Raw genomic sequence first — 26637 nt, forward strand, 5'->3', positions numbered from 1 at the left:
TTTTTTTTTTTTTAAACCTATAAAATTAACTAATGCAGGCAAGAGATGAAGTCTTACTAAAGCTATAACGATGAGGACGTAGATGATCTTGCATTCTGAAAAGCTTCAACTAATATCCAACTTCAAAATGAACGACTTACCTCTCTTGTTGTGGTCTTGTGCAAAGAATAGACTGCTTGAGAGGCAACCTGACAACAATAAACTAAGGAATCAAAACCCATTTTCATCCATAAAGATATAAGGTAAACAAAGGCAGGGAAAGATATCAGCCTCCACCTTCAAAGCCATGAACAGAAAATCCATATCAGCCCCCTTTTTCCGAGTTCCAAATGGAGGATTCATTATGATGGTGTCAACTACACTCCCTGCATAAGACACCATTTTTGTAGCACAGATTCAAGTACTTTAGATTAGAAAAAGTAGATAGGGGCCATCAATCTGCATTTCTAATAATATGCATTGATTCTGAGAACTGAAGCTCATGTCATATAATATAACAAACAAAAATGTAAAAATACCCAAGTTATATCCAGTTAAAATCAATGAGAGAAGAGCAAGAGATTACATAGCTGCTTCAGACATCACATCAAAAAAATTTATGATGATCTGAAGAAAACCTCCAGTAACGGTTATTAGCTGTTCGGTCATGAAACCAGGAAACACTTACGATCATTGTCCACCCAGCTCTGAATGCCTGCCTAGTTTGTGTTATGAAAGTGGAAGAGAGAACCCCATCCAGTGTAATGCAAGCCCGGCCAACATATGAAGAAGTCTAGCCTAAAGCCTAGCAGTTAGGTTTGATCCATAATGCAAATAAAGCTCTTGATTAATATTTCTTAGTTTTATTATGCAATGTAAAGGTTTAATATCAGCCATAGCAACTCAAGTGGAATTGATGGTTGCGATATCGTAAGAGCTCTTAAGGTTTAAACTCTTCACATCCTTTGTGGATATCCACCTCAACTCCTTTGAGTCCTCAACTTGTGAGCTCAATTTTAACATTTGAACTAGCATTGGAAAATACAAACTTGAAGCTTGTATCAAGGCATTGGAAACCTCAACTCTTGCATCAAGGCATGGAAGACTTCAACAAATGGAAGACCTCAACTACTTTTTCTATTTTTAAGATTTCTATTGAGTTTTTATTTTTCAATGCATTTTGTGATTGGTCCATGTCACAATTTGAAAGTCTAAAAGATGATTGTAGTCTCCTAGGTTAAAGGTGGTAGTCCTATATAAAGAGGACAAATCTTGAGTTCTAAAGATACAATTAAATGAAAGAAATTTTCAAAGTTACTCCAAGCCTCTTGTGAACCTTGAAGAGTTCCTCCTATGAAACCAAGTTGTGTTTCACCCATCCTTGAAGAGATTGGATCTTTCAATCAGCCTAAAAGAGCTGAGCCTTCAACTTTGAAGAGTTGAATCACACCCTCTCAAAGATCCAACCTAGAAGTTGAATTTTTGAAGACTTTAGCATTTCTAGATTCGGATTGTGTAAGTCTAGTAACTTGGCAACCCTTTTAACCCCTTTTTCACCCAAAATCTCAACAATTCGTATCTCACAAAAGTTGTAACCCCACCTCTTGTCTTTACCTGCCAATTTGAATCACCCCAAACCAATATCGAAGCAGAGAGTTATCCCCAATTACTGGCCGAAGGTCATTTTGTCCGAAATTGGTTTTATCAATAAAGTCAAGTACTCTCTCGATCCTTGTATTCGGGCAATCCCGTGAGGGAGATTGCATCACAGTGGATAAACAAGAATCTTCAGAAGGGCTCTACCATCACTAGTGATTGGACCTACATATTGATTATTAACTAACATTCAATGTCCTTGATAGTACCTTTTTTTTTTCGCTACAAGTCCTTGAGGGCCCCGTTTGTTTGATCGAAAAAACTAGGGTGGGATAAAGGGGTGAGAAAAGTGGCTAGTTTTCCATAAAATACCAAAACGTTGGCTTATTTGTTTGCATTGGGGTGGAAATCTTAACCGACAACTTAGACATTGATCAGTATTGGCCTGCTTATGTGGCATATGCTTTTTTCCCACCCCATTCTTCTTAAGATTCCTACCATTTTTGGTGGGACTTTGAGGGGAAAGAAGGGAAAGTGCTTGGCTTTTGAGACGAAGGCAACACTCATACGCCGGACTGAAGAAGGAACTCAGTTCCAATTAGCAACACTGGCAAACAGATCTCCAAATAGCTGCAAAGAAGCCATGGTCTCTTCCACCTGAGCTTTGATCCCTTGATAGTTATCACTGGAGTGATTCTACAAACATGGATTGTATGAATCAAAACCTGCAAACCAGGTTTTTCAAAACCATCGACAAACCTAAATTCAAGAATTATATTTGTTAAACTTTAGTTGCTTATCCTTCCGTTTCGTGCTTGCATTCAAGAGGGATATGGTTGCTAATCTTCGTCTAAATTTCAATTGAATCAGTGATCCCATAAGAAACAGATCTCTCGAAGCACGAACTATTTTTTTGCCTTCTGTTGAGTAGTAATGAAGAAGACAACCTTCTTCTCAACAAGTTAAGTAACACCCTAAATAGAGGTTTAAAAGGCTATCCATTTCTTACGCCTCTGGTTCCCCCATCGAATTGAGTAGTTGACTTTCTTCTAATTCGCTGAAGTTTCTGACAGGAAAAAAAAAAATGAAAAAACAAATCGCTGAAGCTGAGCAAAGTGATTTGTGAGAGAACTGCCATGGATGGGGCAAAAGGTGGGGCAGAAGTGGTGTTGCGAAGAAGGGTTAGGCCTATCCTGTGGGTATTTTCTGTGGCGAAGAAAAAAGGAAGAAGAGGAAAAATAGGACGAAGAAAAAGAAAGAGATTGAAAATTGATTATTTTATTAATGTGGGGTCCACAATTTTACCTTTCCCACCCCTTTTTATGTTGCAAACAAACGGGGCCTGATAGAATCCTATCCAGTTCTTTAGAAATTCAAAATTTTCAAGCTTTTGGCAAGCCTCCCTATATTGATCAAGGTATCGAACTAATGAAGATCATAAATAAAGAAGGTGATATGGAGGATGATATTTCACAGATAATTAAAATAGGATGGATGAAGAGGGGAGGTGCGTCCAGAGTGTTGTGTGATCGACGTATTCCTTTAAAACTTAAAGGAAAATTTTATAAAACACTCACACGACCAAATATGATGTACAGTGTGGAATGTTGGGTAGTTAAAAAGCATCATATAGATAAGAGGAAATATCACTTCCCTCCCTCGAACTATGGCAAAATATCAAGTTCCTGCAACACTTTTTCAAAATATCACTCCCCTACCCCCTAAACTCAAATTTTTTCTATCATCCCTCACCGTGAAAAATGACCATTAAGTCATCAAAATTTTTTTCCTAATGCCGAGACTACCCCCACACATGTTGAATACCCAATATATCCTTCATAAAGTAAAATCGAGCAAACCCCTTCCCTCTCTGGTGTTCAGCTCACTCTTTGCATCTTCTTCTTCACTTCAATGTTGAAACACTACGCTCCATTGCATTGAATTAGAGACAAAGAAGGAAAGAAAGAGAGAGAGTGAGAGTGCTTGCGCAAGGAGTTAGAGAAAAAGAAAGTAGGAGAAAAGAAAAAAAAGGAAAGAAAGTAGAGAAATATGCATTAGGAAAATATGAAAGAGAAGAAGAAAACTGAACAGTTTTGGCATGGAGAGAAGATAGGAGAGAGGGAGTGCCCACACACAGTTTTGACAAGGCAAGTGGGTTACTTTTAATTGGAGTTGAATAAGAGGGAGAAAAACTAAGGAAGGGTCTTGTACATGATATAATTTCTCCCTCCAAGTCGGTTTAGGTAATGAGGAATTAAGGAAGTAAAGAGAGTTGGAGTTTAAGTAGGAAAGTGTGTGTGTGTAGAGAGGATAGTCAAGAGAGAATTCTCTCTACCCACAAACATGACAGTGAGGGGAAAATTCCTCTGCTCTAAAATTGTGAGAAGAAGAAGAAAAGGGAAAAGAGAAGAAGAAGAAAAGAAATCAAGGTTTTTGAAGGTTTTCAAGGTAAGAGGTTTTACTCTATGATTTAATTACTTTTTTATGTTCTACTTGGGGATAGACCATGATTTAAGATATGCAAATTCGGAAATGAGTTGATGAGAGAGAAAATAAGATTTTAGCATGTTGAGAGTATTTTCTCGGTTGTACAGAACAGCAGTTCGAGATTGTTTATATTATTGAAAATAGTTAAGGATTGTTTTATTGTCTGAAATAAATATTGAGAGTACATATAAGTGTAAATATGACCCACTTGAAAATTTCATTAAATTCGAAGTTAATTTGATATGCCGAAAATTTCATGTGCTCGAATAGGTCACTATTAGGGCAGTTTTTTTTACCTAGGAATGGGGATGGTGATGGAGGGACATAGGCTTCGAGTTTTTATCTGATTTTTTTACTGTAACATTTATGTGTCTATTAAATTCCTGAAAAAGTTGGAAGTTATCTGAGTTCAAAAAAGTGGTTTAATGAGTGTTTTAAATTTGTTGAACAAAATTTGTTAAAGTCTGGAGACCCTTTTGGGGGGGATTTGACACCTAATCTAAAAGGGTTTTTCTAATGTTATTTCCGTATGATATTTATATATGAGTTAAGTTTCAATACGATCTAGTTTCAACTCATTTGGAGTTCCAGAGATATTTATTTCCTACTTTTCTCTGTCAATAGGCAGAATGGGTTAAGGCAGAATTTTGATGAAATTGTATAGGAAGACACAAATATTTTTCTACTTTGAATGATAAACAAATTCAATATTTTGAATGACATCAAGGTGAGTGAGACCCCACAGAACTCCAGTATTATTTTTCTATAAACGCTTTTCTTGATTTTATTGTGAATTGTACATCATGTATTGCATCAACATGATTAATTTTCACGTATTGTTTTGAAATATGATTTGAAATACTATGTATGTTTGAAACACGTTTTATTTTATTATGAAAATAGTTTATGGATGCGATTTTGTTTAAAAGCATAATAAGACATGCTATTTTTATAAACTATGAATGAAATAGAATATTATTGGACTGCAACCATTCCAACAAGGGGCTAATGTGTTGGAATGGAAATGTTAAGCATAGGAGTGAGGCAAGAGCATGACGTTAAGGACATTGTCCGGTTTCGAGAGCTTTTCGCTCACTTTTCCACTGTGATTGTGATGCAGCAACGCTCCGATGGATCGACCCAAACCTGTTCTAGAACCCGGACCAAGACCCATATCCAATTTCGGTTCCAAGTTACTAATTTGGATTAAATATTAATAGAATATTCTAGGATTTTATTTTTATTTGAGAATATTTGTTTCCTATTTGAGTCCTTAGTTGTTTCTTTATTTTGTTAGCCTAGGTGTAAGAGATTTTATTTCTATCTTAGTCTTTGACTTTAATTAGAAAGTTTTAATTTTATTTTATTATAAATTAAACATGTAATTCATGGGAAGAAGTTAGTTGATTAGTGAAGAATGCATTAAGTTGCGAAAGGCCTGCATGGCTATCTTCTCCCCCCTCCTTCTTCCCTGCGATCTCTCTATCTCCCTTCTTCTCTTTCCCCCCCCCCTCCTATCGATCTGCTACTGCTACTTCTCTCTTCTATTTTCTGTTCCTACCAAACCAATACTAACACTCTGTTTTCTGGGTAGCATAAACAGCCCTAATTGTTGAGGTCGATCTCCATTGATTCTCCTCTGATGGGTCTAAGCTTTAGGGTATAAGAATCCCTACCCTAGGCGACTTGAACCGCAGAGTTTCAGTCCCAAAGAAGATCCCTACTGTAAGAACTTAACCTGCAACCATAACCAGAACTATGCCTACCGCTCCTTGTGATTCCAAGAGTAGAATCTGAACATAACATCTGATATTGGGGGTTTATTTTGGTGGGTTTAATAGAGCTGGGAGATACGATTCTATGCTTACAATTTCAGCCCCATCTACTCGGAATTGAAGGAGTTCTTATCATCCAAAAAAACCTAGCCTTCCGCTGTTTTCTGGTTTCAACGTAAGGGAGTTGCACTTTTGGTTTAATCTCCCATTATCCATATTTTATCTTTGCTTCCCAGATTACCCTTTACCCTACGTTAGACACCCTTTGCTCTTTGTTTCTCTTCTAAGTGAACCCCAAGGAAATTACCACCACTGTTTTTAGTCTTTGGCCCTAAGCATTTTTAAGTGGCCCCCAACCCACCTGGGTTGGACCTCTTGGGGCCCACTAGCCCCGCATTAGATTGGGTATGTGAACCCGGGGGTGAAGCAAGAAGCGTGAAGTTAAGAAGCATGGTTTCCCCTCCATAGGAGCCCGTTACCGGGTCTGAGAACCAAGAGCCTGCATCCCATCCCAGTGGTTATGATGTATGATTTGATATATGATTTTAGTAGTGCCACAGTTTGAGCCCTATTAAAAATATTAAATGGAAATCAATTTGAGAACGTTTGGATTCATGGATGTCTAATGAAACTTGTAATATTTTCAGATTTACTCAATTTATGTTTTGATATACCGTTATATTTCTAAAAACATTTCTTCGCCGATATTTTATGTTCTGTTCCTTTTGCTCACTAAGCTTTTCCAAGTTTGCCCCCTTCATTAATATCCCATATGTGTTGAATCAAGAAGCTTTGCTTATACAAAGATTGCACTGTGCACGTAGATGGAGATGCTTCCCAGATTGAATATGCTGACTTTATGTGAAATTTATTTACCTGATTAAGAACAGTTATAATAAACATGGAATCGTGATGTTATTTAGGTTAAATAAACAAGGTTCTATTCAATCTTAGTTGTGGTGCCACCAGCACAACAGACATTGGTAATTTGAATTTTATATTGATTTCAGTTTAAATATTATATAAGTTTTCTGTTATGTTTGTTGATGATGGTGTGTTGTGGTTTAATTGAATTTCGGAGGATTTTGATTCAATTTGGGTTCATTATCTAAAACCGATCGATCCTGAGATTGAGTGACAACCCTCACTCCAAGGATGGGTTTGGGGGAGTTACAATTCAGATGGTGGATCTGTAATGAGGAGTCACTTGTGTATAAAAGAAGAGGAATGAAGACCTACCAAGTCCTCTTTGGATCCACATCCTGAGATCCACCTTCCTCAATCAACCCAGTTTGTTTCCTATGATGCTCTCTCTTACAAGTGTTGCTTTACTATTGCCCTTTCCTCTATTTTCATTCCCAAGAATGTCATGAAAACCATATCTGACCCAAAGTTAAAGGAAGTTATGTCTGAGGAAATGATGACACTTGAGAATAACTGTATTTGGAAATTGGATGATCTTTCCTAGGAGAAGTGTCCCAATTGGATATAGGTGGATTTACACAATCAAGTACCGATCAGATGGTGTTGATGAGAGGTACAAGGCAATATTGATGCCCAAAGGGTACATTTGCTCCTGTGACTAAGCATAACTCGGTAAGAGTTCTCTTATCTTTGGCCGCAAATAAAGATTAGTCATTGTATCAGTCAGATGTGAAGAATGCTTTCCTTCATATTGGCTTAGAAGAGGTGTACATGCAGATTCCACCTGGCTTCAAATTCCCTTCAGCTGAAGGAAAAAGTGTCTTCTCAAAAAGGCACTATATGATCTCAAACAATCCCCAAATGCTTGGTTTCAAAGGTTTAGGGAAAATATTATGAAGAATGGGTATTCCCATAGTCAGGCGGACCACACCTTATTTACTCGGCCAGGTAATGGCACATTATAACCCTAATGTTGATGATATTGTGGTGACTAGAGATAACAAGAGATAGCGCAGCTGGCGTCCTATTTGGCTCAACAATTTGAAATCAAAGATCTGGGATCCTTGAAGTATTTTTTGGGATTGAAGTGTCAAGGTCTAAGAAAGGAATATATATATATATATATATATGTTAAAGAAAGTTTGTGTTAAACCTATTAGAAGAAACAGGGATGTTCGGTTGCAAACTTGTAAATTCTCTTATTGAGCAAAATCACAATCTATGAGAAGATTGTGGTCCTTCCCTTGTTGATGCAAGGAATTACCAGAGACTAGTGGGGAAGCTTATACATCCGTCTTTAACTCGCCCAGACATCACTTATGTAGTGGGAGTAGTGAGCTAGTTTCTGTATGCCCCCAAGAGTGGACACTTGGATGTTGTATATTGCATCCCCAAATACTTGAAGACCACTCCAGGAAAAGGACTATTGTATGTCAAGCACAACCACTTGAGAACAAAAGGCTATACAAATGTCGATTCGGTTAGATGCATCTCAAACAAATGGTCTACATCAAGCTATTGCAAATTTGTAGAAGGTAATTTGGAAATATGGAGAAGCAAAAAAAACCTTATTGTGACTAGATCAAGTGCAACGGAAAAATTTAGGGCAATGGCTCATGGAGTTTGTGAACTCCTATTGTTGAGAGGTAAAAACTACTATGGTTGAGACGGTTGATCCAGGAGTTGGGGTCTGACACTGAAACATCTATACGGCTCTATTGTGATAACAAGGAAGCTATAAGCATTGCTCACAATCTGGTACAATATGACAGAACAAAGCACATTGAAGTAGACTGGCACTTCATTAAGTAGAAGATAAAGCTTGGCTATATTTGTGCCCCTTTTGTGAAGACTGATGATCCCATGGCAGGCATCTTTACCAAATGGCTCATCTTTATTAGTTCAATACCATTTTTTGCAAGCTAGGAATGTATGACATTTATTCTCTAGCTTGAGAGGGAGTAGAGTTATATGATAAAGGTACTTTAGTTGTCTTATATTGTAATTTTCTTTTTTTACCTTTTACCTCACTAAGGAGGTGTACATAATTCCTCTATTATGTTTTTTAATCCAATAAAGGTGGGAAGAGCTCTCTCTCTCTCTCTCTCTCTCTCTCCCCCCCCCCATACGATTGCACACATTTCTTTCTTCTCTTTCTTTCATTTTCTCCTCACTTCTCCCCTTCTCTCCTTTTCTTTCTTACCTTGATCCTTACTCATTTCCAACTGGTCGGTGGTGATTCCAGCCTAGGCCTTGGGTGGTAATCCAAGGTCATGTTCTCCTTTCTTCCCATTTCTTCATATATTTCTGCTGTAGAAACTCAAGTTATAGTATTGAATTATTCAGTTTCTGATTTTCTTGTTTGAGTACATATATTCTGCTGGATTGGTTGTTGATCATTCATACTTAATCCTCCATTAGTTCTCCAACAAGATCAGCATATTCTGACCATAAAATGATCTTTTTTTTTTTTTTAATATTATAATTTATAACATTGTCCCAATGAGAGTTAAACTCATGACCTCTTAATTGTGAGGAGTTGGTCCTTGCCAACTGAACAACCCAGTTGGGGTTAAATATAAGGTATCATGTTTCAAGATATTACCCCAAGGGTTATAGAGGAATCGAACTCAGGACCTCTGCTTCTTGAGGCATGGTCCCTCGCCGCCAGAGCTAACTGTTCATCTGTTTCTGAATTTTTCTTACTGAGATTTACTATCTTCTATTCTGGTTCTATGATTCTGTTATGAGTTTCCTTGACCAAGTAGTATTCAATCAGATTTCAGAATCAGGCTGTCTGATCATTCTGATGAATTTTTTTTTTTTTTTTTTTCTTTTGGATAGGTAAAGTGAACTCATGACCTATTAATTGTTAGGCGTTGGTCCACTTCAACTGAGCTACCCTTGGGGTTTATTATTCTGAGGATTTGATATGTTCTCTATATCAGAAAATAAATCAACTAAAATTCCAATTATATTTGAGCCTTTGATCCTGTATTATTGAATTTTCCTTGAATCTAGTATATTCCTTGTTTGCAATTTTGGCTTGCTGGTTTTCTGAAACCTAGTGTTAGGTGGATCAGAGCCACATTAGTTTATTCCCAAACTTTCTGTGGACGAATCCAGAGGTGTCAAAAATTCTTTCCATAAAAAAAGGTTACAGACAAGGTCAGGGTACAAAGCTAAATTGCCAAAAACACTCCAGATAAATAAGAAATTTGTAAAATTTTACCTCTCCATGCTGAATTCCTGATGTCAGACTGGATAAGATTTATGTCCAACTGCATCCGTAATGAGTTAATAAGTCGGCTATTAGGTCTTTTAAATGCCTTTATTTCACATAAGTGAAGTGTACATGACAAAAGATAAAGAGCACAAGAATTGTATAGAGAAAGGAAAGCACCTCAAGATCCTCTGCATTGAGGGAGGCAATTTCAAGAGATTGTGGGTCAATGTCAATTCCCATGACATACCTGTTAAAATGTTGAGAATCAATGATAAGACTGATAATTTGTTATTACAAAAGAAAAAACAATCCCCAGACACAGAAAACAAGGAACCAAACATTAATGACTAATAAGAGAAGAGATTGCACCTAATCAAGTGAGGCAAAGGAGACAAAGAATCTACTCACTCTGCACTTAAAAGAGCAGCTGCAACACTTAATGTACCACAACCACAACCATAGTCGGCGACAACCTTCCCACCTATATCTCCAAATGAATTCTCAGCCTGAATACCAAACCAGTGTTGCAATAACAATTACAGAACAGAATACCCAAAAAACAAATGGTCTTTTTGGAACATAATCAAATGCAATCATCGAAAAAGTGGCTGATGAGACCTCAATCAACCATAGCATGAGAGGCATCTAAAAGTTTAGATTTCCAAATCGAGAATCAAAAGAAAATGTCAAAATACATTACAAACAATGATCAGTAATTAACAAAACATGGAAACATGAAGGCGATAACAATGAATACCGTGAACACCATACGAGATGCAATGTGAGGTCCTGTCGGGTATTGTTCCAGCTCTATCTGTACCACAATAGCTTCTTATCAGTTTCAGTCAGAAAAAAAAAAGGGGGGGGGGGGGGGATTAATTAACGAGAGTGTATGAACTCGAATGAGAGAGAAATGGACTAACCGACCTTTGGATTAGGGAACTGTTCAAGATTTCCGAGATAACCCTCTAACTGCTTGAGCTTCATCTTCCAATTCCACTATATGGTAATGGACGAAGAGGACTCCTGAAGACTTAAAAGTGCGAACCCTAGCGGTAGCAGCTTCAGAACTGAAAGGCAGAATCGGGGAAGAAATATCAGTAAAGAAAAGTAATTTGATTCTGGTCACCCGTTGGTTACACCAGGGCATGGAAGACTACCGTTACATTATTTCCAAGCAAAAGCTCACCCAGGAGTGATGTAAACACAGTGAATCCAAAAGCGGATACACCTCCATCCGAATTTATATCCTATTAAATATTCGCCTTTTTTTCATTTTTCAAAGCATGGTCGTAATCTCGGAATCGGCATCCGAATCGGTCAGGGCCGATTCCAGATTCAATCAGTCAGAAGTCAGAATCGGGCCGATTTCAAGGACGGTCATATCTGATCTGTATCGGCTGAGACTGATCCCCAATCCCTGACTGATCTGGATTGGTGTTTTCTATTGTTTCAGGGGTAAAATGGTAAAAACAAAAAAAATCTTTTTTGAAAAAATAGGGTTAAAATATACCAATACCCACTGATCGGATCGGTATCTAAAAAAAAATAGTCTTTTTAGAAAAAAGTAGGGATAAAATATATTGATACCCACTGATCCGGATTGGTATCAGCAAATACCAATCCCAATACCGATACCATCCCCTAAATCCTTGAGTCGAAGTGAATTAGTATAATTGGTCAGATCAATGTTGATTCCAAGGCAAATTAATCGATTCCCAATCAAATTCGTCAATTTTTTAAACCATGGATGTGATAGGGCCGGAAATATTAAGCGTCCATAGGAAATAAACTGGAATACAATGTTTAATCACTCATACGGGGTGTTTATTGCTCTTCATTTCTTTTAGTAAAATTTGAATGGCTTTCATTCAACTTCGGTATGACTCAATTTATGCGGTTGTGAGACTAGTATGAATCCACGGTTGTGAGACTCAAGAACCCTCTATCAACTACCCATTTTGCAATAGGATGGGCTAAAACATTTTTGGCCATCGAGGGGAGCAACAGGAGCCTCATTAAATATAAAGAAGAAGAAGGGATCAAGGAGAGCCTCTTCCACCAATCTATTTATGGAGGATATCCAAGATCTGATAGGAGGAATGGATACTCTTAAGCATTTGGAGTTCGTCATCTTTCAAACCTTCCAAGCAACAGACACATGAGAAGTGAATAACCTCTGTTGCTTTTTCTATGACAAGCCAAGAATCTTTACCCATTTAAGAATCCATTCAAAGAAAGGCAATGGGGTGCCAGGTCTCATAGTTACACAATAAGCAAATCAGGCTTAACAAGCATGCTCGATATATATCCAGTTTACTCATATCACTTTGAAACTTGGAGATCAAATTCCAATCCGAAGTCCTAAATCTATGGATCCAATTATCATGGAAAATGATAAATTTATAGGTCATTTAGGGAAGGTTGTCAAACGTCTCATTGCATGTGTTAAATTGGACAAATGTCACGAACACTGGGATAGCCTAATGGTGGCATCTCCAGCTTGAAGAGCTGGTGCCCAAGTGAGGGTGTGTGTGTAAGTGTATCCATTCGTGGATGAATATGTATTCAAGTCCTCTCAATCATTAGACTTTTTTTTTTCTTTTTTTTTTAGGAGAAACAACAAAGATCATTAAGATGAGAGAACCGGTATCACATCGTTGTAACACTTGAGATTAAAAATATAAGAATTATTGAATGACTAGTTGGCCGACATGCTTAATTAGGAAGGAACTGAACCCTTAGTTGGGGCCCTCAAAGGAAGGATCCTCTCAGAGAGAAGACTGATGGGACTCTCAAAGGAACCATTCCCTCAAATTATGCGAAAGGATCCTCTCAGAGAGAAGACTAGAGGGCTATCAAAGGAACCATTCCCTCAAATTATGCGAAAGGATCCTCTCAGAGAGAAGTTGAGAGGTCTATTAGAGAAAATGGATTGGTTGTGGGATGCCTGCCAACTATGGGACTGTAGATCCTCTTTTGATCTTCTCTAGCTTGCTTCTTTCAAGTCACTGGAGGGGAGCTCTTAACACTATTGGGCTGTGGGGATAAAAAATTTCTGCTGCTCATAATTGATAGCCTTGAAATATAATCATGCTCATTTTTTTGGGATAAAAAGTAATGTAATCATGCTCCAATTAGAAGGGGTATTTTGGAAAGGAGAAAAATATGTTCCATGGGGGCACTCTTACGCCTCGACAAAAAAGATGACAAAAAGATCACATTACCCCTTGATTGGATGTCTATATGCCTCCCCTAATTGATCATTGCATTGGTCCAATAGCAGCACCATCATATAGTGATCCCAACCTTTTTGAAAAATACTAAAACCTAAAGGAGATTCACAATCCCAATAGGGAAAGGGGATTATGGGATTGAGGGTTATTCCATTTTGACTCACTTTACGATTACAAGCAACAAGAAACATTAAAATTCCGGTTGCTCCAGATTGTAAGAATTTTCTTTAGGGTAAAAGGGATTTGGGCCATTCGGCCATTAAGTGAACTTAGAAGCTGAGTAAAATCGGGTCAAATAGCTTAGGAATGCTTGGCAAGATATAATGGAAAAATGATTCAAAATATCAATTTAAAAAAATAAATAAATAAATAACCCACCATCCAGTTTTAAAACCGTGGCACCGACCAATGGTAAAAAGATATATCAAGGGCATATCTATCCGATACAGGCCGGATTAGAATCGGTCGGTCCCATTCCCAATACCGATTCCTAAAACCGTGACACCGACCGGATGCCGTTCCTTTTGGCGCCATGTCCGTTCAGACATGAGATGAGACTTAGGGCACAGAGTTCCGCTAGACCAGGGAAAGGATAAACCGCCTCACCCCACTGAGGGCTCAAATCTTCATTGTTCAGTCTTCACTATAAAAGTGACTCTCATTTCTTCATTTCTGTTGCTGAACTCCTGGAACTCTTTAACTATTGTCAAACTTTGCTTGTTACATAAATATGCTCGAGACAGTGCTATCTATGCGCAGAGGAACGCAATTTAGCGAAGAAGGAGATGAAGATGACGAATCCAAGACTAGAAAGAACATCTCCTTTGCCATGAGAGTGACGAAGCTGATGACCAAGATTTGGGTTTTATGGCCACTTATCGTTCTCTTCGTCATTCTCCTCCTTGTTTCCATTGTAATTCATTCTCGCGATCTCGTCTGCGTCTCTTCTTTCGAACCCTATTCTCGGATGAACTTCTTTGGCATTGATGGCCTCGATTCCGACTTTGGATCTCTCGGCGTGCCCTGGTGTAAGTATTTTCTTTCTTTCTTTCTCACTTTCTCTCTCTGATCTATATCATTCTCAATGCTTCTCTTCGGTACATTGTTCTTTAAAGTAATTTGGGACGCTTATGCTTTATCATTGGATTGCATTGGAGGTTCTTGCTTGTAACGTTCTTGGATTTTAGCATCTTAGGGTTTTCTCATAGCCAGATCAGAGTATATAAGAGCTCTCCCTTATCGATCTCTTACCTATATTTACCTCCGTAATCATGCTCTCCGGTAACGACTGATTCCATATTAAAATCTGCTTAATGGTTTCGGCGACTAAATTTTGGAGATACTTTCCACACACGCCGGGAAAACAAAAATTAGATGGGAAAAAAAAAAAAAATCCATGTTTACGCTCTTCTAGTTTTCTTCTAACGGATTTTGGCCGATCAGAATGACTTTTCCCCTCATTATTTAAGTTATTTGGTCAGTTTCCTGTCTGTGATTGAGGGATGGTTGAAATTTCTGCTTCTTCGTATGGTTGAGTTTTTGGTTTCATCCTATCACTCCTCTTCTCCTGTTTGTTCTTCAGTTTCTTTTTTCTATTGGCTTCTTTCTCTCCAATCTCTGTGTTGGTAGGTCGGTCAGACACTTGGATGTTGATTTATTCTCCGTTGGATTTTTTTCTTCTTCAAGTTTTAGCATGTATCTAATTTTTTTTTGTGCCAGAACCCCAAAAAGATGCAGTGTTGCATAGGGATCTTTTCCTATTGGATTTTCATCTGGGTGTGAGGTTTTAATTTCTCTTTCTTTCTTCTTTAAGCTTGTCTGTGTGTTTCTTTGTGGATCGCGTGGTTTATTATTTGAAGTTGACTCTTTGAAGCATATTCAAGTGAATCAAATCAAAGATGTGAGTTTTGAGTGCCCAATCACTGAGTTATTACACACTGTGCCTGTTTAATTCTATCCTTGGCAAAAGGCAGATCGAAACATGGGCGAACGGTTGCATGGACACTGAAGGATTTGCTTAAGGGCTTGGAAGAGTTTGTACCAATTTACGAAACCAGGCCCATAAAAAACAACATGTATGGAATGGGTTTTGACCATAGTTTTGGTCTTTGGTTCATTACTCGATGGCTGAAACCAGATCTGATGATTGAGAGTGGTGCTTTCAAGGGCCATTCCACTTGGGTTCTACGACAAGCAATGCCAGACAAACCAATTGTGTCACTCACTCCTCGGCACCCAGAGAAGTACTTGAAGAAAGGACCTGCCTATGTTGATGTAAATTGTACTTATTTTGCTGGAAAAGACTTTGTTGATTTTGGAAGTGTTGATTGGGGAAGAGTGATGCGGAAACATGGGATCACTGATGTCAGTCAGGTTCTCATCTTCTTTGATGACCATCAGAATGAGCTAAAAAGGTACATATCGTATTTTGAAACTGTGCCTTTCTTGTCTTTATGCGTGATTTTCCCTCACACATAGTAGTCCATGCATTTCTACCTCGTACATTTCATTTTTCTCCATCAGAAATTGGTAACGGTAAACTTACATTCTACGTTGACCTGTAGACTTAAGCAGGCATTGAAAGCTGGGTTCCGGCATCTCATCTTCGAGGACAATTATGATACGGGAACCGGTGACCATTACTCTTTGAGGCAGATCTGTGATCAGTCATATGTAAGAGGTGCACATTCTAATCTTTTACTATTTTGTTAGTAAGATGCACTTGCATTGTAATGGTAATTTTTAACAGCTCGAGCATGATATATTCCAGGATCATCTTATGAGAATGTTGTAAAACAGTATAGAATTAGAAGGCTTGTAGCGAATGTTTTTTGTTCAATACCTATTAACTATTAGAGGGAATCCAACTCCTTAATTTTGATGGAGAATCTGAGTCCCTTACATTGAGAATTGATTCTATTAAAGGGGGAAATGGAAAATTACGGACACCACTCATTTGAAGATTACTGCCACAGCTACCCCCCCTTCTCTCCATTTCTAAGTTGATATTGTTGGTCCAGGCCAGGTATCCTTTGAAAGGGATAGCTCAACGGGTAGAAGTCGAAGAACTGCTCGAAGGGCTCGGTGAGCTCTACAAGGAGTACACAGTCCCTTTGTTTGGGAGATATATTCCATCTTACCTAAAGAAACCTATGGAGATAGGTTTCCGCTAGAGGCCAACTTGGTCCTCAGTCCCTAAAAAAAGGTTCAGGGGCACCCCACAAAAAAAACACCATCCATCTCTTTTTTGCTACCCAGCCGACCCCTTACTCTCACTTGCTGACCTCTATTTTGAATTCCTTCTTAATTCTTTCTACTTTATTAAAGGAAAAATTAACAAATTTCCTGGTCTTGATGGCCTTTACTAGCGCCTTTCTGATACCTCCTCGTCTGGTTATACTGTGTTAATTTCATGTTTTGTGATCTTCTCAGTGTTCACCTGGCCCGCATGATCTACACATCAGCTTATGGGTCTTCGACTGGGTATAGTTTCTTTCAAAGTGGCACATAGCGAACAATTTTTTATGTAGATCGAGCTGTCAAGAGAAGTGGACTGGGGGATCAGTGTTGGTCCAAAGCTGGACCATTCTACAGTTGTCGAGCAACGTTGGAACTTGGGCAGCAAAGACTATCGATTGGGGCTCAAAAGCGTCTTCTAGAACAATATTTTGGAAAGATATCTGCTGCAATAGTTTGTTTCCTAACTTGGGTTTTTACTTGTCATATTGGAAGGTCCATTCAACAACATTGATGCAATTTTTAGAAGGCGTATTCTCTTCCCATCGATTCTGGTTCTTGTCTCTTTGTGGGAGACTTATTCAACAAGTTAAAGAGAGGGATCAACCAGCTTGTTGGCTCAATAGATTTGTTTCCTTTCTGGTGTTCTTGTCAAACAAGTAATTCAATTTAGAATATCTTAGTTACTAGGTAGTTTCTATGTTGACTCAATGGATTTGTTACCTTTTTGGTGTTCTTGTCAAACAAGTAATTTAGTTTAGAATGTCTTAGGATGTGTGATGTAGATACAGTTGCACTTACCTGGTTGGACCAGCAGGACCGACTGTGGAATCCAAGGGCCAAGCATTATGTCTTTTATAAGAACCGGTACAGCCTAGGTTTTTGGTCCAACAATGGCTGGTAGTAGTTAGTTTTACATTATATGTAGATACAGTTGCACTTACCGTCTTTTATAAGAACCGGTACAGCCTAGGTTTTTGGTCCAACAATGGCTGGTAGTAGTTAGTTTTACATTATATGTAGATACAGTTGCACTTACCTGATTGGACCAGTAGGACCAACTGTGGAAGCAAAGGGCCTAGTCTTTTAGAAGAACTGGTCCAGCCCAGGTTTTTTGTCCAACAATGGCTGGTAGTAGTTAGTTTTACATCATGTCTTTTAGAAGAACTGGTCCAGCCCAGGTTTTTTGTCCAACAATGGCTGGTAGTAGTTAGTTTTACATCATGTCTTTTATTTGTCTTTGAGTAGGATACGTAGGAGGTAGAGAAGTAGGTTTATGTTTGGAGTCTAAATATGAATTTATTTTAGTATTAGAGTCTAAGTAGGAGTAGTATTTTATTTTCCCTTTATATACTTACATAACTCAATGTTTGATTTTTTGGAGTGAATTTAATTTTCGATTAGTGAATTTGTGCGTGGTGTGATCCCCTTCCCCCTTTTGTGTGATTTTCCCTCTTCTCCCTATGGCTACTCCATCAATTTGGTATTAGAGCTGAAGGATCCTTTCCCTTGCGCTACTAAAGCACAACTTCATCCCACAACCCATCCCTGCAACTCTCACACTACTCCCAGTAACTCCCTATTCTCCCCCATTCCCACTCCCTGCAACCCCTTATTCTCTCCCCCATTCCCTGTTTCGGCCCTACTGAGAACACCCCTCCATCTCTCTTCTCCATTCCTGTTCTCTATTCTCTGTTCTTACAGAGACTGAGAAATCAGAAAAGAGAAATAGAAATCAGAAAAAAGAAGAAGAAAGAAGAAACAGAACAAGAACAAGAACAGAAAAGAGAAATAGAAATCAGAAAAAAGAAGAAAGAAGAAACAGAAGAAGAGAAGTCGGGAAGAGAGAGAAAGGAGCACATACCTGCAAAGCCATCACGAGCCTCTCTCCTGATCGGATCTGACTCCCGCTGCTGGTTCCGTCTCCAAGAAGGAGAATGAGAACTGTTGTGGTCGGTATTCCAAACCCTCAACCCACGATTTCCCTTTTGTTCTTTTTTTTTTCTTCTTATTATCTTTCCATTTCTTGGAATACCCCTCCGTTCCTCCTTTATCCCCTTTTTTGCCCTATTTTGTCACTTCTAATAATTACAGTTCTGCATCCCTGAAAAAAAAAAAAAAGTTAGATAATTACCATTGTGCCATTCTCCTTTAAGTTTCCATCTATTTACTATTTTACCATCATATTTAAGTGTAATCTTACCCATTTCCACCATGGTAGTCAATAGTGAAGTTGTTCAACAACTGAACTCCTATAGGGGAGAAACTGATGCAAAATTTGAAGCTATAATGACAATGATGGAATTCATGCTTCTATTGCTCGTTTGGAGGCAATAGATAAAGGAAAGAGTCACATTCAATCTGGGGATTCTTCCAACACCGTTCCACAGGATCCACCACCACATCATACACCACCGCCGCCACCTTCACCACCATATCGAACTGGTAGATATGATGATGGAGCAAAAAGAGCAGCAAGATTGGATGTCCTTGATTTTTATGGAGACAATAATCCAGAATTGTACCTTGACTGGATTCGTAGCCTATAGACATTCTTCAGATGGTACGGGTTGACTGAGGCTAGAAAGATCCTATATGCAGAGGCCAAATTGAAAGGCACGGTCCGAATCTGGTGGATCAAGCAACAGCAGAACCGAACCCGAGGCATTGGTTTAGTCACTACTTGGGCTGAAATGCATGAAGTCATGAATCGGAGATTCTTGCCTTCTGATTACAAGCAACGCATGCATCTCATGTTTGCACAGTTGAAACAAGAGAATTTGACCGTGGAAGAATATGTTGCTAGGTTCTATTATTTAGCTACTCATTCAGATTTTGAGTGGGATGAAGAAGTATTGGTGGCACAATTCCGCAATGGTTTACACCCTCAACTTAGTGCTGCCCTTGCCTCTAGCCGACTGCCTACAATGGAAGACGCTGTCCAGGTAGCATATCAGGTTGAGGAGAGTCTGAAACGTCCATACAATCGGCGGCCATTTTCCCTAGGGGTTATAATTCTATTCAGCCACAATCATCTCAACAAGAAAAGTCAATCAATAGACCATAGGCTAGTGCTTCATCTATGGCCTCTTCACGACCTAGCCGACCATATTCTCCACCTTGTCGTGATTCAGAAATGTCATCTTCACGACGTAATCAGCCATACTCCTCACCTCAGCGTGGGTATGACAGGAACTTAGCATTTCCTAAGGAGACTATTTAATGTTTCTCATGCAAGGGGTACGGGCATAGAGCTAATCAATGTCCTAACCGGTTGTTAGCCTACATCGACAAGGACAATTTTATATCCTATGCACCAGAAGAGAAACAAAAAACAAGAACAGTAAATCTGGAGGCTGAATGTGATCATGATCCTAATGAGATTAATGATGATGATAGTGACGGTGAGCCTCGATCGTTCTATGTGATCCGTCCTCTTTTGACCACACAGAAGATTCCTGAGGAGGACGATTGGCGTCGTAACAGTATCTTTCAAACCAGGGTGCGATGCAATGACAGTTTGTGTAATATGATGATCGACCCCGGAAGTTGTACCAATGTTGTTGCTGAAGATGCTGTTCGCAAGTTGGGACTGAAAACTGAGCCTCATCCAAACCCCTACAAGGTTGGGTGGGTGAATAACAATAATTTGAAAATTCATGAAAGGTGTTTGTTCACGTATTCCATTGGTGGACTGATTGATTAGGTTCAATGTGATGTTTTCCCTCTAAAAGTTTGTCACATTCTACTGGGTCACCCATGGTTGTTCGACAAGAAAGCCAAGCACTGTGGATATGAGAATACATACACTTTTCAGCATGGTGGCCTCGAGATGAAGTTCCTTCCAGCAAAAGATCTTCCCCCTCTCAAGCTCAAGAAGACAGTTGGTACTTTTCTCATCAAGCACATCGACTTTGACGGCATTCTTGGACCTCATCCAAACTCGACGGAGTCGAGTTCTTTTCAGAAGGGGAGAGCTGATGTAGATACAGTTGCACTTACCTGGTTGGACCAGCAGGACCGTCTATGGAAGCCAAGGGCCAAGAAGAACCGGTGCAGCCCAGGTTTTTGGTCCAACAAGGGCTGTTAATAGTTAATTTTACATTAAGTCTTTTAGAAGAACCGGTCCAGCCCAGGTTTTTGGTCCAACAATGGCTGGTAGTAGTTAGTTTTACATTATGTCTTTTATTTGTCTTTGAGTAGGATACGTAGGAGGTAGAGAAGTAGGTTTATGTTTGGAGTCTAAATAGGAATTTATTTCAGTATTAGAGCCTAAGTAGGAGTAGTCTTTTATTTTCCCTTTATTTACTTACATAACTCAATGTTTAATTTTTTGGAGTGAATTTAATTTTCGATTAGTGAATTTGTGCGTGGTGTGATCCCCTTCCCCCTTTTGTGTGATTTTCCCTCTTCTCCCTAAGGCTACTCCATCAATGTGTTTGGTTACATAAATCCCTGGAGACATGTATCGGTTTTGGCAATGATTCCATGGGTGTTTCTGTGGATTCCTTTTTTTTCCTTTCTTTTTGGTCAGGATAACTGTTTGGTTAACCATGTATCTGTTGCGTTAATCTACCTGAAAAACTGTTTGGTTACCCTAAATCTGTTAGTTGGATTCTGTGTAATCAGTCTTAGAGACTGTTTGGTTACCCTAAATCTGTCAGTTGATATTATTTTACATTAGCCTAAAAAATCATTTGATCCCTATTACTTTAGTCATAAATGGGTAATATTAATATTTATATTATATTTACACACTCTATTTTATTATGTTGGTGTTGAAGTGAAGATTACCATATGGATATGCATTCCAAGAACTTGACTCAAATATTCAGAATGAAAATTAGCTTCATAAATATTTCATGTACCTCTACTCAATGCGTTTCCAATATTGGGAATTTTAATACAAATTATATAAAAGATTTAAAATAGATGGTTCAGTTCCAGGGTCCTTGTCTTTCTCTCTTCCTCTTTTTCATGTACCTCTACTCAATGCATTTCCAATATAAAAGAATGTACCTCTTAACCAGGTGCACCCAGTTTCAGTTTGTGTTGAGGTTAGGACCAATGGTTCAGTAGGATTGGCCGTAGAGGAAATTGAAAAAGAGAGGGGGCCTTTAACCTCATTTATAGTGGATACAGATTATATTCGAGCAAACTGTTTGGCTTGCATGGAACATACTCCCATAGTCTTTAAATCTAGCGCTGAGTCATCAAAAGGGGTCAGTTCTGGTTTAACCTTGATTCAATCCAAGACAGAGTTCATACTATCTCTGGTTTTCAGTCGTTGAATATTTACAGCAGAACCAATTAATCAAATTGAAAGGGTGCTTAAAACTCATTTATTAATGAGGATACCCATCTATACTCAAGTCAGACTTTTGGCATGTATTGAAAATATTTCCACAGAATTTCTACATGCGAACTGTGCTTGTAACTATACTTCCAAAGGGATCATCTGATTTGATTTTGGTCCAAAAATAGGGGTTGTAAATAGGTAAAAATAGAAAATGGATACAGGTATGAAAGCACAAAGCAAAACAAACAGAGCAGGGAGCTCTAAATGAGATGAAATATATTTACTTGTTGCCATTTGAACCCTTAATATTGTAATTTGTGACCTAACCATAGAACCGAGCTACCTTTGAACCCTAAAAGTGAAATTAATGGCAAATTAAACAGACCAAGGGAAGAGACATACCTGAGACTTGTTTTTCACAAAATATTGGCTGAAACAAACTTTCGATTGCCCTTTTCCAGATAACTTGCAGGTCTAGGGTTTTGCCCTAATCTTTGATTAAAAAACAAGCAACAATATTCAGAGAACAAGCAGTAAATCAGGTCATGGGAGAGTGGCAATGTTGTGGCCTCAGCTACTTGATGGGAAATTTGAAGTTTTGAACTCAATGCCCAAGAAGATCGACTTGCAGAAGGGATGCATCACGCTATGGGAGGAAGTCTCGACAGTCTTAGCTACTCGATGGGAGGAAGATGAAGTTGGGAGCCTGATAGTGGTGGTTCGATCGATTCACCACTTAAGTCAGAGTATTTATATGGTGGGGGGAATCATGTGTTTCAAAAGTGAGTCTCTCTATTTAGCTTAACTCCCCCACGACCACGAAGCACATTTAGCTTTAAAAGATGCTCCTATAGGATTACATACTTCTAAGTAGATTCAACCTAAAATACAACCAAACACATTTAAAAATTTGGAATCACGAATCACATTTCAATTGAAACACTCTCCAGGGATTTATGTGGCCATTCACGTTTCAATATTGTATTGGATATTGAAAAATGTAGGGGCATCAATGTTAACATTTGTTGCGAGCTCATCTTGGGAATGAATGAGGGTACAATTCGGAGACTATGATTGAGCTGAAATCTTGTGGTTCTTTCCATGGTATCTTGTATAATTAAAATTTCAGTGTAGATTTTCTATTGGATACTTAAAATTCAGAGTCATCTCTCTTAACGTATGTTGGGATAATCCTGGTAATGAATGTGAGATCTGTCGTTATGAGGATGTGGCTGATTTGTAATGGTGCATCAGTTTGACACCCGGCAGTTATTATAATTAGCCATAGTCCGTCAATCTTTTTACATGGATCCTCGCACTCGTCCTTGCTTGGAATCTCAATGTAGCCGACCCCATTAAGTTGGGTTAAGGTTTTGCATGTTGTTGTTGGTTATGCCCTGCAAGAATATATTTTAATTGAATTTATGTCAATCTGCTCTTGTGGTTGTGATTTGGAAGAAGTGTGTAATATCTATATAAATGTGATTTTAAAGCTTGTCATTTTGGGTGTGGCTACTCATTTTATTTTTGGTAATACTTTTCCAGGAGGTGGGCATAGCTGCTTTAGAGATAGTGATGAAGCCAGGATAAGGATGAAACGGAAGAAGTTCTGGGAGAAGGCAGTGGACATAGAAGAACTATGCGGGCCTGGGGAAACATGGTGGGGTGTTGGAGGGGAGATGCGGGATGATTTCAACCACAGCAACAAGGCAATTTCCTATGCTGAGCATTTTCAAAACAGCAGGTTTGTGGAATCAGTGCTAGATGTATATTGGGAGCTTCCTCCAGTGGCCGGACCTTCCCTTACTCATCAAACAAGATATGATCCTGCACGCGTACCCAGTCCTATTGTTGAAGATGGTAGGTTTGGCTTGTTTCAGAGGCTTGGTTTAAGTAGGCTTGAAATATCTGTATTCAATGGGTACACTCAGATGGTATATCTTCAAATATCTGAACGTGCGTCTTAAATCTGCGAAGAATAGATAGGAAAATGTTTCATTAGCTGCTCTGCTTTGTTCATAGAAGCCCTACTGTCCACAATTTCCATGCCTCGTACATGCAGAGTTCAAACATTGTACAAGAAGTTTTTTTTTTTTTTTTTTCAATGTATTCAAATTTTCAGAATTTTCTGTGGGAATTTTACTAACGTAATTGTAATATTTTGATTCACAAAGTGTGATAACATACTACCATCGAATGTAGTTAGGTCTACATCTGCTTATTGTCATGCTGGACCATCTTGTGAAATTTAGTAGATTGAAGTTCCAACGCTCGACATGTCTACCTCTGAAATCAACTTGTCTGGATAACTGGATTGCTTGGAGGCTGAAGCCTTGAATGCCAGTCTAGGGATGTCAAAAAAGCTTGGGCCGGCCAAACCCACCGTGCCAGCCCTGAGCCCGAGTTGAACGGATCAACCTACAGGGCTGGCTCGGACTGGAATTTTGAAGCCGGAGGTCTGGCCTGAGCCTGGCCTGACCCCAGCCCGACCCTATGTATACTGTTTATGTCCATATTTGAAGAATGCCATTTGCTATACCTCTTCCCAGATATCTTGGTTCTGCCTTGGTGTAGAAGGATCATCTGCTGGATAATAGTTGAAATCAACAACAGGATCCTCAGTTTGACATAGATTTGGATATTATTTATTCTTCATGACATTGGTACCCACCATATACTCAGCCTTTTTATGTTCATCTTCACTCTCACGCTTCAGTTACATGGCTAGTACAAGACTCCAAGCTCTACCAATGCAACCTGACGTGGGTTTGGGTTTTGAACTCTAAACTTGGTCTGGTGCAATTACAAGCTGCTCCAAAGATTGGATCAGTCCTCAAACGGGGCTAGCTAGTGTGATGAATATCCAGACCGAAAAACCCTCCATGAAACTTAATTAAAGATGGATCCAACGTACATAATATGATGTAGACCAATCAATTTGATTACAGTTGGACCAAATATACATACATGCTGATGATATACATAGAATCAACTTATCATTGCCTAAGAACCACGTGGCAAAGTGTCAACTAAAAACATACATCACAGTTACAATCAACTTTAAACACACATCATTGGGTTGTATCCTAGGATGTTAAGAAGTGTCATATTGCGAAACTATGTGTAACAAAAATGAGTATACGAAGATAGGTGTGCAGAAAATTAGGAAGCACAAAGTACGAAATGAAAGTATTAGAGCTGATTTGGGAGTCTGATCAAAGATACGCTTTGAGGAATTTGTCTGAGATGGTATGGTCATGTTCAGTAGAGGAGGCCCCAAGACGCTCTAATAAGGAGGAGTGACATGATTCTGATGAGCTAAAAGAACTGGGGGCGGGCCTAAAATGACCATAAGAGAAGTTGTGATGAATAACATGCATAGTTTGGGTCTTGTACCAAGTATGATTGCGAATAGAGCCTAATGGAGAGCAAGAATCCATATAGTCGACTCCATTTAGCTAAGATTATTCTGGCTTGCTTGGCTATCCTCTTACCTCTTACTTTTTTTTTTTTTATTTGTCTATTTATTTATTCTTTTTTCACCCTCCTTTTCTGTTTAGACCCCAGTTTTTACATATATTTTTTGGTCTAGATCCATGTGACCCCATTAAGTTGGGATAAGACTGAGTTTATTATTTTATCGCACAAATCTCCAGATAACTGTCAGCAAAGAACACACTCATTCTCGGATTTGGCGTCATATCCGATTGAAGCCCATAAGTGATTCTCAACTCATACAAATAAGCAGATGACCTTGATGTAAATTGAAGGGAAAATTACTAGATTACCCATTTTTGGGTTTCATTTTACAAAATTATCAATTCTATGTTTGAGTTAACAAAAATACACAATATTAGGTTTGATTTTACAAAACTAACCAAAATAGTGTTCCTCCTATGCTTTTTGACCTTTTTACCCTCCACCCCTCCTCCGATTAGCATGTCCATCCTAAATCCTCCCGCCCCACCAGCCCTGCAGATCATCTTTGCCGCCCACCGCTACACAAGCAAAGAATAAGGATCCATCAACAGGTGGTTGCTCGATATTTATCGATACAGTGCCAAACGGTCATAGGTGATCGGCAAGTTAGTTTTTGTAACTTTCTCTCTCCCTCTTGGACTTTTGGAGGTTTTCCTATTGGATCCAATGTTCGACGCCGGATTTGTAGAGACAAACACCTCCGATGCTCAATTTTGAATCTATAGAGATGACGATGTCTGAGGTTCGTTCATCACTCACGCATCCGATCTCTCTTTCTGATTGATTTTTGGGGATTTTGTTAAATCCGACATTATCAGATGTGGAGGGATGGCCATCTATCATTTTGGGGTTTTTGTAGGGCATTTCTTGTTAAATCCAACGCACGATGCAGGATTTGCAGAGCCATATATTTTTCCCAGTTTTTTTTTTTTTTCCATTAAATCCTATAAACCCTCTTCCAGTGCCAAAGATCTCGTTTGTGTTTTAACATCTCCCAAACTCTCTTTCAACTTTTTTTCATTATTATTTTAAATTTGCAGAGAGACACAGAGAGTAAAGGAAGAGATGCAGGCCTACCCAAGGGTAGGGAATCCGAGACAGCGTTATCCGATGACTTGATCGAAGAAGATAATTGCAATTATCAGAAGGGGAGTTACTTCTTGCAGCCGTTGAACAGGGAGAAGTTACAAGTACAACTGGAAGGGGAAGAGGGTGAATGCTATGACTCAGTGTGATAAGGAGGAACAGCGTGACAAGGCTACCATTTCAGCAGCTACACCTCGACCAAGAGAGAGAATCACAAAAGGAAGGAGCAACTTGCAGCCTTGGATGATTTTGTTAACGGTTAGAATTAGCTAAGTCTGAAAAGGACAGAGGATTGTTAGGGAATCAAGAATA

General features: G+C 38.8%; 2 protein-coding genes and 1 long non-coding RNA gene across 10 annotated transcripts in view; 2 read left to right on the forward strand and 1 right to left on the reverse strand.

Moving 5' to 3' along the window:
* LOC122061817 (rRNA N6-adenosine-methyltransferase METTL5) overlaps positions 1–11229 on the reverse strand; it is a 27620-nt gene extending 16391 nt beyond the window's left edge. For 6 of the 8 annotated variants that reach the window (XM_042625365.1, XM_042625323.1, XM_042625357.1 and 3 more), the window contains exons 1-7: positions 10915–11141; positions 10745–10801; positions 10396–10493; positions 10165–10234; positions 9994–10042; positions 277–365; positions 141–188 (exon numbers count right to left, since the gene is read on the reverse strand). In XM_042625365.1, coding sequence (XP_042481299.1) covers positions 141–188; positions 277–365; positions 9994–10042; positions 10165–10234; positions 10396–10493; positions 10745–10801; positions 10915–10974 — 471 coding nt within the window. In that variant the 5' untranslated portion in view covers positions 10975–11141. The other 2 variants (XM_042625331.1, XM_042625317.1) reach the window with 2 other exon arrangements.
* Positions 11230–13783: 2554 nt separating this feature from the next.
* Positions 13784–24027, forward strand: LOC122071768. Its single transcript, XM_042636176.1, has 4 exons — positions 13784–14251; positions 15193–15637; positions 15788–15903; positions 23305–24027. The coding sequence occupies exons 1-4, from the start codon at positions 13954–13956 to the stop codon at positions 23724–23726; spliced, it is 1281 nt and encodes a 426-aa protein (XP_042492110.1). The 5' UTR covers positions 13784–13953; the 3' UTR covers positions 23727–24027.
* A 1716-nt stretch (positions 24028–25743) lies between these two features.
* On the forward strand, positions 25744–26637 carry LOC122089342. The gene is made up of 2 exons (XR_006143304.1): positions 25744–25981; positions 26280–26637. It is a non-coding gene; the product is annotated as an uncharacterized LOC122089342 (long non-coding RNA).

The sequence above is a fragment of the Macadamia integrifolia genome, chromosome 2 (genome assembly GCF_013358625.1).
Source record: "Macadamia integrifolia cultivar HAES 741 chromosome 2, SCU_Mint_v3, whole genome shotgun sequence".
NCBI classification, from domain to species: domain Eukaryota; kingdom Viridiplantae; phylum Streptophyta; class Magnoliopsida; order Proteales; family Proteaceae; genus Macadamia; species Macadamia integrifolia.